This window comes from Anoplophora glabripennis, unplaced genomic scaffold (assembly GCF_000390285.2).
Source record: "Anoplophora glabripennis isolate ALB-LARVAE unplaced genomic scaffold, Agla_2.0 scaffold70, whole genome shotgun sequence".
Lineage (NCBI taxonomy): Eukaryota > Metazoa > Arthropoda > Insecta > Coleoptera > Cerambycidae > Anoplophora > Anoplophora glabripennis.
Genome location: NW_019416247.1, coordinates 1074670 through 1095290, shown reverse-complemented (window position 1 = coordinate 1095290; position 20621 = coordinate 1074670). Strand labels below are relative to the sequence as shown.

The following is a 20621-nucleotide window of genomic DNA, read 5'->3' as shown; positions in this document are numbered from 1 at the left end:
GAGAGACAAATATTTATAGAGCAAATCACCCCGTAAGTTGCTTGCTTGTTTAATCTAGAATCATAAATAAAATCAGTGTAGGCAAGAATACGAGTATATCGACTCACAAAACAGTTGTGGAATCTAGACACTCCAAAAGTATCTAAAAATATCATCTATTTAAATATAGAATCGTCGCCCTTCGTGAGAAAGACATTTCCAAGAATTCCTTTGTGTATTCCACGAACAGTAACATTAAATTTGAATAAACCCGCTCCGTGCAAACCGTCTTCAATTTACACGCGAAGATAAAAAAGAAAACTTCCTTACCGGGCATTTCAAAACTTCCTCTTGTTCTCAAAGCTCAGTGGCGGTCGTAAGGTGTTATTTTGTAGTGGATAGTTGTATCAAAACTATCAAACGAAATTTTCAGTGTGCCAGAGCTATTGTTTTCCAACTTGGAAAGTATTTTAGCGATCCATAGTTATTGCCGTGTAGTGTCGTCGTTAGCGACCGCGGCGTTCTAGAATGGCAGACTTGCGGGGCGCTTGCGCGTCTCGTAGCCCAACCCGATTTGTTCAGTCTTGCACCGGCTTCGAGATAGGTTTTGACGTTCGTCTTATGCTGTAAAGTGCCTGTATAACAATCCCTAAGTGTTTTTCTGTCTTTCTGTGATATATTTCTATTGGTTACATCGTAAGGTAAGCAGAATTGCATTACATACTACGTGAGTACGTGTTGTCGCTTACTGCCTTGACCGGCGCCGAGTTTGTTTATAATAGGACCGTCGTTACCTACGTCTTACGTGATAATCTGCTTCTTTGATTAGAAAAAAATGTAACCTACTCTTTTATATAAAAAAATGTAGTACATTATTGTAGTGATACACACGACGAAAGCAAAAAAGCCGGCGAGTAGATTTTCATGGCTTCTATCGAGTTTCGTACACATTGTTGCGCCCGCTCTCCTGTCCATGTTGTTTCACTTTTGCCTTGTGTGAGGGATATTTTGGTTGGCTACGATTTTTGGCAGTCGCCTCGGTTTCTTACTGCATTTCTTCCTTTACCTTTGTGACTGCCACGCTTCGTAACAGCATTAATAATGCATAATTGTGTCGTGATTCATGCTGTATCCGTGAATAAAGTTGCATTTCATATAAATAAACCGGCTTTCTAATATTAATCTGTCAGATTTATAGTGCCAGCTGTATTTTTTTATTTGATCATTTAAATATAAAATGTTTATTCAGAAATGAAATCTGTTTTAATAATACAACTACCTACCTAAGTATTTGCTAAGCGAAATTGAAATACCAAATAGCGACTAGGTAAACCTGAACCATTTATTAAGATGGTATACGGTGTACGTAAAACAGTTTTAATTTTTATTATACATTTGATAAAGGCTGAAAACTATAATTAAAACCACAATTAATTTAATTGCAAGACGTAGGTGTGCAGATCGTAAACTTGGGTGGGAGATAAAACAGTTTGAAATAGAACGGAAGTCACTACATCCTATGAAAAGTTTTAAACGAAAAGTTATTTTTCTGGTAGCATGCTTTACACAGATTTTTAGACAGCACCGACCCCAAAAAAGACCTCGACAGAGGCCTGTTTTCTCCCCTTTTTTTCGTAGCGGCATGTTTAATTGGAAAGTGGGCTGTAAAATTTGCATCGCGCCCTGCCTACTGTGATGTTATTGAAAATAGTGTGGAGGTAGTTTTAATATTTATCAAAGGACATAGGCGGGTATCATTTTTTCAAGAACGAAAGAATGTTAAAAAACAAGATTGTTATTAGGTAAACGCTGCCAGTGCCAAGGTTCCTCCCTTGTCAATCCCGATATCTTTTTTTTAGACACTAATAATTCTGGTATGAATACTGGAAAGGGGGAAATTTAAATCTATCTTTTTATACATATTTTTTATTGCTTTGCGACTACGTATGTATCACCTTATTTTATACCTATATGCTGGTTTTTGCCAACCGGAAATTCATTGTTAATTTGGCAAGTCCATTTGGCAGTTATATTTAAATCCACCCCTCAAATAGTGTTCACCCCATTTAGTATGCCAGTTCATTGTCAATGAAGATTAATATTTACTATGCAATTACATACTAGTCTTTGACGGATACGAATATATAGGTATACATCGTGACGACAGATTTTTTTTGTGTTGCTTAAGGAATTTCAACTAGTTTCCACGGCGGTCTATAGTTAATCAAACTGTTATCTGACAGCAATTTCCTTAGCAAAACGCTTAGAGAAAAGCTTAAACAATACGCTGCTTTTAAAAATACGGAATAGATTATAAAGTGCAATGCCACATTTTTTGTTGAAAGATATAAACTGTATTATTGCTTGGGATACCGTTGGAAATACCTTAAGGTGCCATATATACTTCGCGTTATAATATATACACTTAGTATTTAATTGCAATTATTATAAGAACGTTATTGTAATAAATCAGCTATATTTATAGAGTTTATCGTGCTTTTTTTGCTGTGATTCTATGTAACTTGGCCTCATTTCGAGTATTTATTAATAGTAATGCAGTAATCGATCAATTTTTTCCCTAGAAACGTCTGTAGTCGTACTGAATCAGCCTTCTAAACATCTTGAATAAGTATAGTATTATTTTGCTTTTATTAAACGTTTTTTTAGTACGCAGTTTATAAAGTCCATTTATTTTTAACTTGTATAAAATTATTTTCGATTTGTATTTGGTCTGTAGTCGAGAGGCTGATACGTCTAAAACTCGAATAAAAAGCAGTCCAAAAACGTCAAGTCGCGCTCAAGCAATGAATTCGAGGAAATGTACAAATAATTTAACACTAAATAATAGTTCGTTGCACCCGACCCGGGTACAATTGCTTGAGCGATTTTTATTGTACTTTGAAGCTACTAAGCGAGCTACAATTTCTTGTAAGTAGTACAGGATTGTAATAAAATCGAGAGTAGAGTATGTCCGTAAAAAATAAGTTGAATAACATTTAAGTGGGTTGTATGCTGATTATCAAGTCATGGGAGCATCTCCATGTCTTACTTTTCGCGTTTCTTATGGTACACAGTTGAAAAAGAGAAATGAATAAATCGGATGAATTCATACGAGCTATAGGCGTACTATTCTCAACATTTACGAAAAGTAGATATTCTTGTCACTTTTATAAATGAATAGCTATGTCGAAAGATAGAAACGAGAATTAAATCATTTTTATGATTTCATTATCATTAACGGGTGTCTTATCATTATATTTATTTCGTCTTAAATTAAACATACCTAATGACATATCATTTCCTGCCACTTAACAACTGGAGACTTCCGTGCAAATCATTGTGGTTGGAATAAATAGTAAAGATATTCTTTTCGGTTAAAAACATTCCCAAATTAACACAAAACAGTGAATACGAATAAGTATAGGGTGTCCCAAAATTAATGCATGTATTTTTTATTTTTGCCAAGTGGAGTTACAGCCTCCTGAAATCCGACCCTAAAAATAATCTTTTTATATCTCAGAACTCGGAACCCTGTTGTACGAGAATCGTTAAATTTGGTCCAAGGGGTTTTATGACACGTGGAATCTGATGGTGCTATGCTTTTTGGCGGGGAATCCCCTTAATACAATTTTTCGGGGACACCCTTGTTTTTGGAATCGAAACAATTTGGTTGCATATTTAAATTTCTTTAAGATTATTAGTCCACTAGAAAGCCATTAAATTTAGAAACTTTTTTGTCTTTTGATACTTTTTCGTAAAACGTAGTGTTTTCGAGAAAAATGTCAAAATGTGATCGAATGCATATCGTGATCCGCGATTTTTCTCAAAAACATTGCGTTCTACGAAAAAAATATCGAGGGACAAAATAGTTTCAAATTCAATGACTTTCTAGCGAACTGTCATATTCCACGTCATAAAACCCCTGTGATTCTCGTACAACAGGGTTCTGAGTTATAAAAAAGACTATTCTTAGATGCAGATTTCAAGGGGCTGCAACTCTTAAGAATTTATGACCAAATTTTGCTGAATTAATTTCGAGACACCCTGATACAGAATGTGTCACCTAAGATGAAGGTGTCCGATTCTGAAGGTTACAGAAGAACTTCGTATTTTCAAATGAAGCAAATTGTATATTACTTATGCATTTTTTTAATTTGTCATTGAATTTTAGACCCACTTTGGCAAACAAATATTGGGCGGTAACATTAAAAAAATATGTCTTGCATTATTATCCTGGAAATTCAAATATCTCTGAAACTAAATATGCTAACAAGATGTAGGTTTTATCCATTCATTGAAGAATGAAAAATTGGTCTACATTATTTAATATATATTTCAAATACAAATTTTGTAAGAACCTTAGGAATTCAAAATTTTCAATTTCCGATAGATTATTATTTTTTAATCGAAATCTTTCGATTTTATTAAGGAATATTGGGGGTTTTTTCATATTTTTTGTCGCTATTTCTACATTAAAATAATATATCTACCTATAGGAAAATTATTTTAAAATTTAAATAAATTGATTGATGCACTTTTATTGGAAACATCTTTTTGTTTTATTAAAAGCTGTTGGGTGATTTTTAAATACACCCCATAATAAAAAAGGTGAATCTTTAGATACTTTTAAAAAATGGTTCTTATATAATTACATGTGTCATAAACTGCCTAGTTTTCGAGATACAGTGTGTTCAAATTGTTGAAAAATAGTGCGTCTCAAATATTTCGAAAAATCTTTGACGTAAGTTAATTAAACTTGGGGTAACAACGAGGTAAAAAAGCATTTACAATAAAAAATGTGTGATTTTTTTATGAAAGTAGAAATTTTTGATTCTATTTCAATATCAAATTTATTGTAGATTAAAAAATAAATACATATATAAATAACTAAATTATGATTTCTTTGCAATACAGTTAAGCATCAAATGGACTGATCAAACTCCTAAAATAATCAATATTAAACTCTGGAAATCAATGGCGGTATTTCTCAGTATCTCCGTCAGTGATTGACGCTATTGTGAATTTTTATTTTTATTTAGTTAAAGATATTTGTACAAATTTGACAAATGTTTTTAGGTATGTTTTTTATTTTTTTTTCGGGGTGGAAAACAAACGTTTTAAACATAAATATTTGCTCGCAAATTACAAGCTTGTTCACAGAAATCTCGAGTATTGTAATTTTTGGTACGGTCATAAATGAACCAATCTTTTCAATTAAAGTTTGGAAATCAATGAGTGTTATTCTCAAAAAAAATTGTTTTCAACTTCAATATTTTCAGTACATTCATTGCCCCCACTGCATCTTGAAAATGTCAATCTCCAACATCCCTTGAAATTCAGAAAGCCTGCAATTTCTGTAACAGCATTTTGTAATACTTATGTATAGGTATTTGAAATATTGAAAGAGAATGAATAATAATTTCCGATGTAGACAAAGTGCTACTCTTAAAGTTCTGTTCAAGAAAAAACATTTCACTAACGTTTAATTTTGTTTTAATGGGCAAATGTTTGTTTAAAAATATTTAAGTATGTGAAAATTGTAAATCTCGACTAGACTCCAATTTACCAGATGAAGTTTCATTGATCTAAAATCAAACGTCTTCTTATATTTTTAAAATATTTAACACTCAAAAGTATACAGAATTTTTTTTCCTTAAAATGTACCTTTATTATTTTTTAGTAATTTGTCGTTTATCCTGTAGGCAGAGATATTAAATTATGCATAGTTCTGAATATTTATGTGAGATTTCTTTATATGGAAAATACCGTACGTAAGTCCCAGATGCATGTGATACACATTTATTAGTATGTGCCACATACCGCGGCGTAAGAACTCATTAAAATCGTGCCGGTAATTTCCTTAATTCGACCGGCGGTGCGGATATTTTCCCGTCTCCTCGCATTCCACGTGGGCTCTACCCCAACTATATACACGGTGAAGGTGCAATTATTTAATTTGAATAAATTCGCCTCCTCCGCTCCATCGGACAGCCGAGCGCCATTCATTATTAATTTCAGATCAAGGCCTGCTTACAGGTTGACATCGAATCGCAATGTTAGCGCTCGAATATAATTTGAATCTCTTACCAAGTCGAGGTCGAGCAAAAATAGGAATTGTTGCTTGTTTCTAATTTTTTCCTAGGCCCAGCGTTACTGCATTTGGAATACGTGCCGTTTCACTGAATAAATGAATACCAATTCGCTTATAACTATCTTCAAAACAGAATATTAAGAGGTTTGAGTCAAAAGAACAAAGCAAACTACAGTCGCAACTTCCACAATTACGATGTCATCAACAAGAAAGACGATGCGAAATAATAAGGCAAAGCACTTTGTTACACAGTGTTATCGGAATAATTTTCCTGGTTCTAAATTGTTTCTCTTAGTGTATGCCTTGAAATTTGTCGTCGGTCAGTGATTTGATGGAAACAATACCGATATTGCCGTTTCATTATTGCAGTAATTGGAATTTGGTCGCCAATTAAATTTAGTCATGGTTGCTGGTCGAGCTCGAAAAATAGAGAATGCACAGACCGCAATTCGCAACTGCTATCTGTGGATTTAATTAATGATAATGGAATTGATTAGTGTGAAAGACGTATTGGGTGATCTGTTTTACATCCAAAGTGATGTTTGTGGAAAGAAACATATGACAATTTTAAGAAATTATAGTTGATGTGTTCTTTCGACGATTTTAATGGAATCAGTGGTGCAATTATCTGTTTGACGTATTTTTAACTACGTGCACTTTATGTAAAAGTAAATCTGTCACTACTGGCACACAGCTTATATTATAAGGGGCACATGTGGATATTGTTTTATTTCTGTTTCTCGCGCGGCGTGCTTTCTTTTCCCCGTATAAAAATAACCGGCACCTCAAATTATAACGACATTGTGCATACCTATTCCTACGCTGTTAATTGACTAAGTAAATGTTTTGATACGGTGTTCTATTTATCCAGTTTTTTTACTCCATCATCCTGTAATTTGTTGTAGATTAAGTTTGTTTCCTTGGTGCATGGCGTTGGTTACTATACAGAGTAATATTCAACCAAAATAGATGATGATTTGTGTATGTTTCTTGCGTCTTATATTTAAAGGTAAACCTCTCTAAAGCAAGTATTTTTTTACTGTATTATTAAAAATATTTTTTGTGGAAAATCCTTAAACAATGTTCTTTGATATCAGAAATCTAGATATTCAACTTCACAACTAATATTGGATTACACACATCAATAACCAGTAATCAGGTAATAATAAATAATTATCCAAAATAAAAACTAAACTAAAAACTTTTATGACTGGTCTGTATTAAGTCCCGAAAGAGGGAAATCGATTTTTTTCTGAAACACGTATATTTTCCTTCATCAAATAGCATTTGCATGTCATTGCTATTCAATATAAATACAAAACGCCGTCAATTGCAGCAGACATCTCCATCGGAGAAGCATCTACCTACTTAACCATCCGAATCCGTATATCACGTTTCCTATCGTCGTAAACTATGCGCTATGCTAGTAGAATAGCTGCATATCGTCGGTGGTAAATGAACTACTAAATGCATTTGTAACCTCGTTAATGTCGGTCGGGTCTTCTACAATAAATCATACCAACACCTGACAATACGGCTCATTAGTCGCTACAGACTCCAACGCTGGCGACTACAATAGCCGTCCGTTTTTGATATTACTCCCATCATAAATTCATACATCGGCGCACTGTTGCATTAAACATTAAAATGTAGACGAGAGGGCGGAAATATGCCGCGTTTAATTATGAAGAGGGAACCGTCAACTGGCCTGGTTCTGACGGCTTGAGAAAAGTGTCAATTGTCCTGGTCTCGATAATCGTTTTTATATATATATATATATATATATATATATTCTCGCCGAGATTAGTATGTAAGAAAATCAGTTTTAATTCTGAGTTCTTAACAATATTTTCAGTTTATCTATGATTGTTACTTTTTTAATTGCTCTTGATTTCATTGTTCTATTTACACAATAGTAAATCATTAATAAAAATCGATACTATTAGATAAAACATTTGGAAATGATATCTATGATTTAATATCAAGTTTACTTTATACTCTCGGTTATACTACGATTTTTGTAGCAATTCGAATTACGAAATAAAATGATTGGTCGTATTTTCAAGTTGACACTGAGAACTTTCTAGGTTTTTGATGCATTACCTATAGTTGAAAGAAATCAAAAGAATTAAATGATTTCATTTGTTTTATAAATGAATAAATCAAAAAAAACGAAATGATGCAGCCGAGGATACAACTGAAATACGTATAATATTTTAACCGATTGAAAATATTAATAAAAATTCAATTAGCAAATCGATATTTTTTTTGTCAGAAAAAAAGGGGCTTGGAGCCTCTTATGGTATTAATAAACTTGACAAATGTCGAGATAAGCATGTAAATATTGATATCGGTGTTTTTTGTATTTATTTTTAGAAAGTTGTCGGCTTGATAATTACACTAGATAATAAAATACATATTATGTAGTTACATAACACATGCAAGTTGTTTTTTAAACCCGTATTTTTACATTTTCAATTTATTTGTCGAAAGTTCTATCCGGTTCTATCCATTTTGAACGAGATTTTTTTTGTTATTTACCAATTCAATATTTTTACGTTTTTCACACGTAGACTATTTGAATAAATTACAATTTTTTTAAAGGTTATCAAATTAGGTCAGCTTTGGTCGATATAATTTTTTCATATACAGGGTCGAAAAGTCCCCATGATTCATCGGCCGTTACGTGAGAGCGATAAAGTAAGTCGTAGAAATCCGTGCGATAGAGAAGGATGCCTATAATGAAGGCGTCTCATAGTCACCACCCGTTTCGTCCTTCCACAAATAAGATCCACGTCCACTTGTAATTCAGCGACTGGTGGTCATCTTTGCTTTCGTCGTTTGGCTTTTCTTTAATAGATGTCACTACTTATACAATTTCGCCTTCGGTATTCCGATATGTTAATCCCATCGGTTAATAGTGGGCAGCACAACGCGTAACAAAGAAAACTTTTTACAGTAGGTAGTAGATGCCTCTGTTTGTAAATCTAGTGACCTTGTTTCCCCTACTGAGAAGTTATTCAAATGGATTTAGTGCTCAGCTGCATTTAAAGTTCATTTAGTTGTTATTTAAGTATACTTCTTAAAATGACTTAAAAATCCCAAGAAATAAAGCAAAAATCCCTATTTCCCCAATTCCAAAAAAATCTGTAGATCTAGGATCACTCTTTCTAGGTGCTGCCCTCTGTTAACGGATTGTATTAACATATCGGAATACGAAGTCGGAATTGTATAAGTAGTGACATCTATTACAGAAAAGGCAAACGACGAAAACAAAGATGACCACCGGTCGCTGAATTACAAGTGGTAGTGGATCTTATTTTGTGGAAGGGCGAAACGGGCGGTGACTATGATACGCCTTCATTATAGCCATTCTTCTTTATCGCATGGATTTCTATGACTTACTTTATCGCTCTCACGTAACGGCCGATGAACCATGGGGACTTTCCGACCCTGTATGTATATCCTAAATTATCTATCTTGGATCCGCCATCTTGAGTTTTGCAAAATTAACCTCGGATCCGTGATCAGCGACCCCGAAAATCCCTATATACCAAATTTGGCGCGAATCTGTTAATTTTTTTGATGTGTGTGAAGTGTGATGACCTTAATTGACCCGATTTTTTTTTAAGGTTAGATAAAGAACCATAAATTCTTACCGCGGATTCACGTTCGACAGGGTCTTAACCATATAAATGAACATGTGAATATAGAAAAAAAAATTGTGTATTTTTCCTGAATTTTTACTATTTTTGACCTGTTTTTTGAGGTTGGGAAGTTGCTGTGATGTGATAGCTCAATTCTGACACCGGATTCGTGATCAGGAGGCAAAAATACTACGGATAACATAATATGTCGCATGAAAAGTACAAGCAACTTTTTTTTTGTGTGGCTGTGTAATCAGTAAATATTTGAATAAATCTTTGTTTTAATCATTTAGTACTGACGCAAATACTCATTTCATACTTCTTTACGAAAATCCATTGTCTCAAACTCGATACCTTTGGGCCCAATAATAATTTCGGTTGGGGGGTTTCAAATAGGACCATTTTGAGCTAAAAATATTATTTTTGGAACCTTTAGAAATGTCTAATGTGACCTCATGTAATATATTTTTTTTAGAAACATACCTATTTCATTTCATATTAGGAAATGCAGAGTTCAACATTCTTATCGTGCATTGTCGTTGGCATATTAATAGAAATAAACTAACTATTCAAAATAAGAACAAACAAAATATGTATTTCGATATTGACAAGTTGTTTGACAAATTGCCTCACAATAATCAAACTGTCTATCGTTTTTCATGGGGACCGAATTGTGTCATGGCTAATTCGATTCTGTTCCGAGATATTTAAAATAAGCACGTTTTCACATTGTAATTTTTAAACGAAAGGAGATATCAAAAAAGTTTTTTAATGAAATTTTATCAGAAAAACTCTGCCTATCCTAATATGAAATGAAATATGTATGTTTCTGGGAAAAAACATATTCCATGACGTCATAATAGGCATTTGCATTATTTTTGGCCCAAAGGCAAGTCTAAGTGGTCCTATTTGAAAACCCCAAACGACATTTTTATTCGCGTTTTTTAGAGAATAACAGCCCTGGGTTGTCAAGTTTGTACTACTGAACAATGGTAGATGTAATGGTGTAAATTAGAGCCCTTTTTGTGCGACATAAAATGATTTTCTTTTCTACTAGTTTCAGGGATACCATTATCAGGGGGACGAGAAAAATAAACTAATAAATAACAAGTTACAAGCAACTATTTATTTTCTAGCAATTGCAATTTTTTCTCTTCCTTGATCATGGCATAATATCGAAATTAGTAGGAAAGACAATAAAATCATTTAGTATTGGATTAAGAAGGACTCTCCCCCCTTCCACCTTTTGCCGTTCCTACGGAACATTAGCAATTTTTATCTAAATGGAAACCTCTTTTTTGTACCACCTGGTATCCCATATCTGTGGAGATCCCTTTGGGAAGTTATGTCACCGCTCCCAGCAGCTGTCTCGGTGCCGCGTGATGCGCCGACGACCCTCATCCGCGCCGGTCATATCCGTATCTATCTCTCCAGGCCACACCCTGGGGTAATGCATACACTGGGGCACGTCGCTGTCGCTAAGGGCCCATCGATCGTCCGGTCCAACCTAGTGGCCGCGGGTTACATGCTCGGAACCGAGGGTGTGAGCCTCCCGCCGACAGGAGGCAACAGGTTGCTAATAAAGTCGTCGGTACGGGTCTAGAAGACGAGGGCCGATAGCAGCACACCCACGTCTGGCGAATCGGGGCGGGACGTCTGGAGGTCTGCCGATGTGCATTGCGGCAAACGCGGTAGAAGTCGTTGAGTACGAGTCCTAATCTAAAAAAATTGTAAAGTTGAAATTCATTAATTTTTCAGTAAGAATTATGGGTAATATTCTATATAAAATGTTACGTAATATCAAATACTTGTACTTTTAACATAAAGGTAATAACTCAATTAATATACGCTCGAGAATCGATTGTGTATTTTCCATTACAATAATTTAATCCGCAAACTTTGACAAACTCCAAGTTAAATATTTTGTAGCTCTTTTTTTGCACAAAATAATGGAAAATCGTAAAATGATGCAAATCTTTTAAAAAATAAAGAATTGAGTCTACATTCTGATTAGCTGAAAACGGCTAAAACTTATGCCAACATTGGCTAAATACTCATCCTACATACAGGGTATCTAGGGAATATAGGGAAGATCAAAATACACTACTATGGTATATAGTCTCTCCGAAATCAGTTGAACAAGCAAAAAAACGTCTGGTAATAAAATTTAATGAGTTTCATAGGCGTCCCTAAAAAAATTTTCTGCTACAGGTAAAAAATTATAATAATTTGTATATAATGTGTAGAAAATTTCTATTATATTTTTATTTGGCCAACAACATTTTAATTATTTATGTTCTCAAAAAATTTTATTATATTGCTGGTAAATTTCGTTTACTTCCGTTTCAAAAGGTCTCCAAAATGCCATGTTGTGATAATATTATTAAACAAAATATCCCTCTTATTTCTCCCTTTCGCAATTGTAATATGAATGATTGATATAAGGTGCCTATAATAAATTAAAATTGCCTGAATCACACCAAATCCCGCATTGCTGCACTGCACTGCTGGGCAATTTATCAACCACTTGTCATCTGCTGTGATTTACTGCCCAGTAGCCCAAAGTGTGATCGTTTTCCTTTGCCCGCGCTCGCATTCTTCAACTGAACGTATACATTTCTATCACCTCCACGTTTAGTTCGACCACACCTGTTTGGCTAAATAAATATGGGAATTATGTTTTCAAATATTTCAATGCCGAGTTGTTGCGTCAGCGACCGAACCAGGTACATACTATCAATCTGTTAGTTCTTCAATTGATATCGGAAATACTATACTTTCTTCTATTTTTCCATATTGTTCAAAGCCACCTTGTATATTTCGATAAAATTTTGGTAATTTTGGTATTATGAATTGATGTAATAATTGGCCGTTTACTATTACAATGTATCCAGAAACGGATTAGCCCCAACATATTAAAATTTTGACAAATACATATACTATTTTTTGATACTTAGAACGTTTTTCTTTCACTGTTCATCTATTCCGATAATATGAACGGTGTTCGAGATAAATCGGTTTCCGACACAATAGTAAAACCAACTAATACAAACGCAATAAACTTAGTTTAATGTTTACAACTATTTAACTTAGGAGAAACAAATTAAAGGTTATAATGAACATTTACCAGACAATTGTTACATACATAATTGTGCACCACCTCATTTTGAATGATAGTTCGAGGGGGCTTTTTTATGAACGCCTAGGTCGATCGACTTTTTTTTCGAGAGGGAAAAAAATTGTACACTAAAATATTCATTTTCGTAATTACATATTACTAACTTGTTAGCAGAGATCAACAGAGAACTAATCATATTCGTTACAATCCTGGGAAAGCATTCGCAGAATAAGAAAAATATACGGAGCTGATTTTAAACACATGTCGGAAATGATATTTACCGTTTTTTCATTTTGTATTATTGTGGAAATGTTTATGTTATGACCAACCTTTTTAAAGGTTTTTGGACTTTTGCAAAGTTAAATAGGTAACCTAAATACATGAAACAATGTGTAGAAAAAAGTAAATTCTACTTGTTACTGTGTGTTTCAAAAATCGATTGACTTCAAAAATCCTTTGTTTTATTGAAATAATTAAAAATTACTTAGTTTAAGAAAAATCTTTGGGGTATATGAAAATATTTTTGATGTGAAATCATGACATTGTCCAAATTTTGAAAATATACATGTAGGTACCAATCCGTTTCCAGATACCTTGTAATAGTAAAAAAACGGTTTTAACATCAAATCAAGATGCCTTACAACTATGTCAAAATTTTATCAAAATATACAAGGTGGTTTCAAGGTTAGAATCCAAAATGTAAATATCTAGATACCCTTTTAGGGCCTAATATCTCTTGCTAGAAAAGCCATTAGGAAAAATATTAGGAAGCCTTCTTGTTAGTGTTATTTTTAATCGTGGAAAATATGGAAGGGCCTAGATCTACTGGGTGTCAATTTAAATACGTATTATAATAATATTACATTAGTCTCTTGAGCTGTGGATGAAAAAACTAGAATTTATTTTAACGGCATTTTTATGCTTTCGTAATACAATCGGTAATTATGCAAATACATTTAACGCTTATCAATTGAGAAATAATCGTATATACTTAATTAATGGAAATATTTTTAGTACTCGATAAACGTAAATACCTAAATAGTTCTTTTTTTTTGTAGTTTGTAAACCGTGCGAATATTTGGGTTAAACCAGCTGTCTTAATTAAGATAGAAGTTGACCAACACTTTTTACAACATTCATAGATGTGAAATAATAATTAACGTTGAATGAGTACTTTTAGACACATGGTAGATGACAAATACCTCTATAATTGCAGCATGTGATTCATGTCAAAAGCATAGCGGATTTTTAAATATTTGTACACTTTTAAGAATTTTACACAGTCGAGTTAGAATCTCGATTAAAAAGTGTAGGTCTGCCTGGTTTTGAAACATAATTAAATACTAAGGCCATTAATCTATAGAACTTGCTTAGAAATTCAAATGACAGCTCCGGCAACAATTTATTCCTTACTGTTTATGATAAACAAGTATTTCAAGGCGGCTTTTTCAGAAACGTTCTTGGGTCCACGTCGCAGAGTTTGGCAATGTTATTCCAACTTTCCCGAAAGAGAACTTGCTAGAAAATATTTTTTTTCGGCTTATGCAACAAGGTGGAGTTAAAACAATAGCTGAGATTATTTACAACCAATTGTGTTAAAGTGTTAAATTGCACAACGGAATAAAAAGTGACCTAGGTTCGCGCAAGGAGGTCGCAGAATTGCACATGCTTAGTACTCTTACGTATCATATGGTCGAAATGGTCGTATTATTTATTGTCATGTGGGTTTTGTACAGGGTTTAATGTACTGCGCTGTAATGGATTTTGTCTCTCCGGTTTTATCGACTCTCGACTTTCATCACTGTTGAACCGTTTCAGAAGCCAGTCGCAATCTTACCCATGGAATTTATTCCATTCTGATCTTTTCATTTCGTCAACTGGTGCATTTAAGAGAGAACTGTAGCCACCAAAACAATAACTACTATTGCTGAATATCGTACGCGAAACTGAAAAAGTATTCAAATTATAAAGTAAATATAAATCTTGATAAAATTTACGGCTTATATACAACAATCTTCAATTAATTAAAATTTACAAAATATGCTGCATCTTCGTCAACGAATTGTTTTATAAATTAATATATTTCATTTATTATATTGATTACATTAATGCACAGTAGTAGATTATCACTCGGTTGCTTCAATCCAGGAACTAGGTATATATTTAAACCGTCTTCAGAGCAATAGAAATATCAGGTATATATGTAGTTTCGTTTTATCGACTTTTATGCGCCTGGCTATAAAGTGCCCACAAATATAAAATTATGTAGGAATTTATTAAATACCTACCTAGAATTGCACATACAGTTTCCAGACCGCTTTCTCGTTCATTTTACATTATACAGACCGGAGAATGTAGAGTGCGGTGAAATAATATTAAATGGAGTAGTTTCTCTCTCTGTATATTTGTCCTCGGTCACGCTGCTTGCAACCTGGGAAAATATCAGTCATTACACAGATAAAAATCGATAGAAAGAGCCAAGGTTAATTCTATGTTATTATTTCGAATCTAATAACAAGATGAATCATAATTTTTGCATTTACCAAAGCAAAGTACTCATGCCGGTGTTTTTTATGTACGCGTTTACTTTATACAGGGTGACTCACTTTACGTTTTTTTGATAAGTATTTCCCAGACAATTTCACGTATATCATTGGGATATAGATTATAAATTTGTAGTACTACGCGTATAATTTTATTATACTATGAGGAAATTAAATAAAATATAAAAAAAAACTTGACACAACGTATGAAGCTGTATGTCAAATTCTAGTGACTTATTGGCAAGAAAAGGACAGGTTTTCAATAAAACTTGGTTCCCCGTTAAAAATGCTGTTACATTTAAGAATTGTTAGCTCATTATATGTTAATTGGCTGCATTTCATTTGTCATATAACTTGCAAGCCTTGCTGTATAAATTATTTTTAAATATGGTAATTTGCGACGCAAATAATTAAATAGTAATTATGTTTATGCACGATATAGCTACCGTTCTATTAATTATTTCTAGGGAAATTTCGCTTATGTGTTAAAATCGTATTGTTTAAACGGCGTTACCCAATAACTGGATAATTGTACATTGCGGTAATGAATGTGGCGTGGCAGTCGCCGTTCTCTCCCGGCACCAGTTTCTATATTTAGATAATCTTGTTTTCCTATGACTAATGGTGTTATTCTAAAGTGATAGGATGAAATAAGAATAAGATACGCATAAATGAAAGAAGTGTTCGATCTGAGGATATATGAGTGTTCTTAGAGTAATGAACCTCACTTTGCCTTGATTTGAAACAAATCTCTACTGCCCATTATAAAAACTGAACGCAATATTTTCGCCTGTTTTGTTTTGCTCTTCCTAATAGGTACCCCCACTTGTCATCAGTAAAAATACAGATGTTTAATAATTCTGTAAAACTTGTGCAATTCATTCTGTTCTGTAACAGACATAAACAAAATACTAAATTTAAACTTGTTTAGCCACTGTTTGCTTGCCAATATTGAGTGGATTTATAAGTCGAGAACTCTACTTGCTACATGTATTTGGTGCTGAAATACACTTTTTTTTTCAGTTCATGATGTTAGTGGGTTAGTAGACAACGCCGCAGAGAGTGAATCAGAGGACGAGTGGAACTATATCAAAGGAGACGACGCCAATAAGGAGAATATTTCTCCGCAGCCAGAAAAAGAGGTACGCGTCTCGGTAAAATCTAGAAACGAAAGGAACTTTTATTTGAATTTTTTCAGGTTGCTGAGGTGCCTGAAGAGGACGACACCATGTCTCAGTTGAATCCGAACGCTGCCGAATTCATCCCAGTGTCGCCAACTCGAAGCATCCCTTCTCCAGCATGCAGGCTGCTGAACGATCAGGTGATCTCGCAGTCTCCCAGGAGGCCTACTTCCAACGATATAGACATAAACGTACCCAATGCTGTGGAATTCGAGAAAGAAGTCAAATCCAGGCCCAGCGAGGTGGAATCCTATAGCAACGGACACGATGAGAGTGTATGTACCTCTTGCATTAACGATTTTAATTTTTTAATTTTTGCAAAGGATACTTTTATGTAACTGTCATTTGTGATAAATTTTATTGTGGGTAAAACAAATATTTCTGCTATCTTTCTTGGATTTATCTTGAGTCACATGTCAACATAATAATAAAATTAACTATAATTAACTTCAGATTAGATATTGCAGAAACAAACAGAAAGCGAAAAAGGCAATATTTGTTCTGCGATATCCTGGCATAGTATCTTGAGAAAAATCGCTCTATTAGTAACAAAGTTTATAAACTGAAAGTTAAGTCCCTTATTGTGTAAGTTTGTATGCATTTTACAAACTAGAACTGATAATTCAAATATATAGAGTAAGTAAAATGAAATATTTTTCCAATATCGATTGTAATTAAAGTTGATAAGGGGATAAATGTCAATAAAAATTAATTTCTTTGTTAATACAGTCTTGTCAAACGAACAACGAATGTTGTTCAGTATCAATATTTTGTACGGAGCCAAATTTTATAAAGGATAAGTAACATTCTTTTTTCCAAGCAGTAAATTTTCATTTTTAGGACCATATATCATCCGCCGATTTAATGGAGAACCTATTGAATGGGAAGAATATCGACGAGATCCCAGAGTTCCAGCCTGGCAGCACCCCAAGCAAAATTGTGCCAAGTGATGAGTTCCATTTTGGTCCCAACGCAGCTCCCTTCACACCCGCCAAATTCATGGACCAATCCGAAACTGGGCTTTCCACGAGAGCCGTTTATGGTGATGAGTCAACTGCCACCTTGGGCACGTCTTTCAATGAATCGGAGGCTTCCCAAGATACCGCAGCCGATTTAAATTTACTTAACAAGGAGTCCGATCCTATGTCAATGTCGTTCTATGCTGATAAAGGGGAGAGTAATCCATTCGATCTAAATCAGGTTCACATTTTACCTGAAGATCTCGATGAGTTCCTCAATAAACCAGACAATACCCCCTTTGATGAAACTATTTCTGATTTGCCCGAACATCAGCCGCTGGGCGAACACCAGGATACTATTATAAATAATGACGATGCTATTCAAATAACCGATTTGGACAAGCAGTCATATGATGATGAAAAAGAACTGGCATCCCCATTGGAACCCGAAAAAGAGTTATCAGAGGTGTTGACTGGAGGTGAGGAATGTGATTTATCAAAGACTCCAGAACCTACTCATGAAAACTTGCTGGGACAGGAATTCTGCGGCGTCCTAGAACCCTCCAAAGCTTCAGAGACCGAAGCATTGCCACGAGATGTCGAACTGATATCTCCCGAACCTAGCAGCAAACTTTCTGAATCCTCTCACGAGAACTATGAATCAAAGTCTCCATTACCCGGCGCAATCGAAGTTCCAGATTTATTGCAATCACAACCTGAGAGTTTACCACGGGACGTTGAACTGATATCACCAGAGCTAAAGTCCTCAAGACCAGGTTCATCCCTAACACATGAAGAATCATCAAAATCTCCACAGCCAGAAGGTATAGAAGTAGAAGATCTGTTGAGAGCAGAGTCAAAGTCTCCTGCTCCAGAGGCTACTGAAGTTAATGACTTGTTGGGACAACCTGATAATATACAGTCAAAGTCACCTTTACCAGAAGCAAGTGAGGTAAACGATTTGTTGCAAGAAAGCAAATCGCCTTTACCTGAAAGTGAATCAAAATCACCTGCTCTCGAAATTCCTGAAGCCCCAGAAACAATTATTAGCCCAACAAGCGATCTTCTTGAGACAAAATCTCCTGTCGATGAAAGGTCTGATGCTGAATCACCAGTATGTGAACGCCCAGGATCAAAATCACCTGTTTGCGAGTTGCCCGTGTTAAAATCCCCGGTTTGTGAACTGGAAAATGCTAAATCTCCAGTGTGTGAAAGGCCTATCTCGGAATCTCCAATTTGTCAATTGGGCGGGTCCAATTCCCCAGTTTGTGAACGACCTGTCTCAGAATCGCCAGTTTGTGAAAGGCCTATTTCAGAATCGCCTGTGTGCGATAAACCTACTGCAGAATCACCGATTGGTGAACAGTCCTTTTTACCAATTTGTGAAAGGCCTGTCTCAAAGTCGCCAGTTTGTGAAAGACCTATTTCAGAATCGCCTGTTTGCGAAAGACCTACTGCAGAATCACCGATTGGTGAACAGGTTGTTTCACTAATTTGTGAAAGGCCTATATCAGAATCACCAGTTTGTGAAAGGCCCATCTCAAAATCGCCAGTCTGTGAAAAGCCCGTGTCAGAATCACCAGTTTGTGAAAGGCCCATCTCAGAATCGCCAGTCTGTGAATTACCAGTCTCAAAATCACCAGTTTGTGAAAGGCCAATCTCAGAATCGCCGGTCTGTGAAAGACCAGTGTCAGAATCACCAGTTTGCGAAAGACCTATCTCGGAGTCACCAGTTTATGAAAGACGTATATGGGAAGCGCCAGATTGTGAATATAGAGTAGCTACACCTCCTATTTCTGAATCACCAGTTGTAGAGTTGGAAGTTTCTAAATCTCCAGCTCCAGAACTGGAAACAGCCAAATCACCTATTCTAGAACCAGAACTGGCCAAATCTCCAATTCCAGAACCAGAAGTCGTCAAATCTCCCGAACCGGAACTTGCCAAATCTCCCGAACCAGAACTAGCAAAATCACCTGTTCCAGAACTAGAAATGTCCAAATCTCCCATTCCCGAACCAGAATTGGCTAAATCTCCTATTCCAGAGCCAGAACTAACAAAATCACCTGTTCCAGAATTAGAAGAGTCTAAATCTCCAGTTTGTGAACTGCCACTTTTGAGGTCACCAGTTCCACAATCGGAAACACTTGCGCCTCTTCTATGCGACATTTCTGCATCAAAATCACCAGAACTACTAGACTCAAAACATGTCGATACCCAGGGACCTCTTACACCCGATTATACCAAGGAAGAGGAGATTGTGAAGGCCGACACGCATTTCGAATTGATCTGTAAATCACCAGAGGATCTAGGAGACATTACCCCAGATTTCACAAAACCGTATGAGATTGAGAAGGCTCAAGAACATTTCGAGGGAGTATTCAAGCCCAAAGATCTCTTGGAATCCCCTCAGGAGGACGTGACTTCTTCGTTGAAAGACGAAGCTTCCCCAGCCCCATCGCCGTTACCCAGTGAAGTAATCGAGGAAAGTTTCGTGGCTGGCCAAGCATTGGAAGTTGGTGCTATGCAAAATGTTTCAGGTAGGTTTGATAGTTTGCTAGTTATTTGGATTACTCGAAAAATATATAAATTGAACTGATGATTGACCGCCATTATAGGAAAACTGAAAGCACAAATAGAAAACCGCAATTGGGAATCTTTATGATGTAATGATATAAGTATTTGACTTAAAATTATATTTTGATAAGTAAGTCTCAACAACTTTTATCAACAATTTTTTTTAATATCTTCCCGTTCAAAAGATGTAAAATAATGAGAGTAAGACACTGGTTTGATCAAGTCTGTTAAAGTTGTTACGATTTCAATTGGAACCCGTGAATCTTAAAGCACAGGACCGTCTCCTGAAAGTTCTTCCTATGTTTTGGCCATTATCTGTCGTAATGTATACTCGAACAGCAATTCGGTGAGTCCGCTTGATGTAGAATCGACAGCGGCGCGTTGGTCATCAAAAGGAAAATAGTCCAAGCATTCTGTCATGGCCTAATGTTAAATTTGCAGAAATTATTACCTGGAGAAATTAATTATTACCGTATAGGAAATTAAATTTTAAATTGAGTTTCTTGTTCTTTAAACTCGATCCAAACCA

General features: G+C 35.0%; 1 protein-coding gene across 5 annotated transcripts in view; it reads left to right on the top strand.

Annotated features, from left to right (window-relative positions):
- LOC108903690 (mucin-2) overlaps positions 1 to 20621 on the top strand; it is a 288133-nt gene that overhangs the window by 246759 nt on the left and 20753 nt on the right. For all 5 annotated transcript variants that reach the window (XM_018705949.2, XM_023456214.1, XM_023456212.1 and 2 more), the window contains 3 exons: positions 16402 to 16520; positions 16577 to 16834; positions 17400 to 20055. In XM_018705949.2, coding sequence (XP_018561465.1) covers positions 16402 to 16520; positions 16577 to 16834; positions 17400 to 20055 — 3033 coding nt within the window. The remainder of the gene's footprint in view (positions 1 to 16401; positions 16521 to 16576; positions 16835 to 17399; positions 20056 to 20621) is intronic.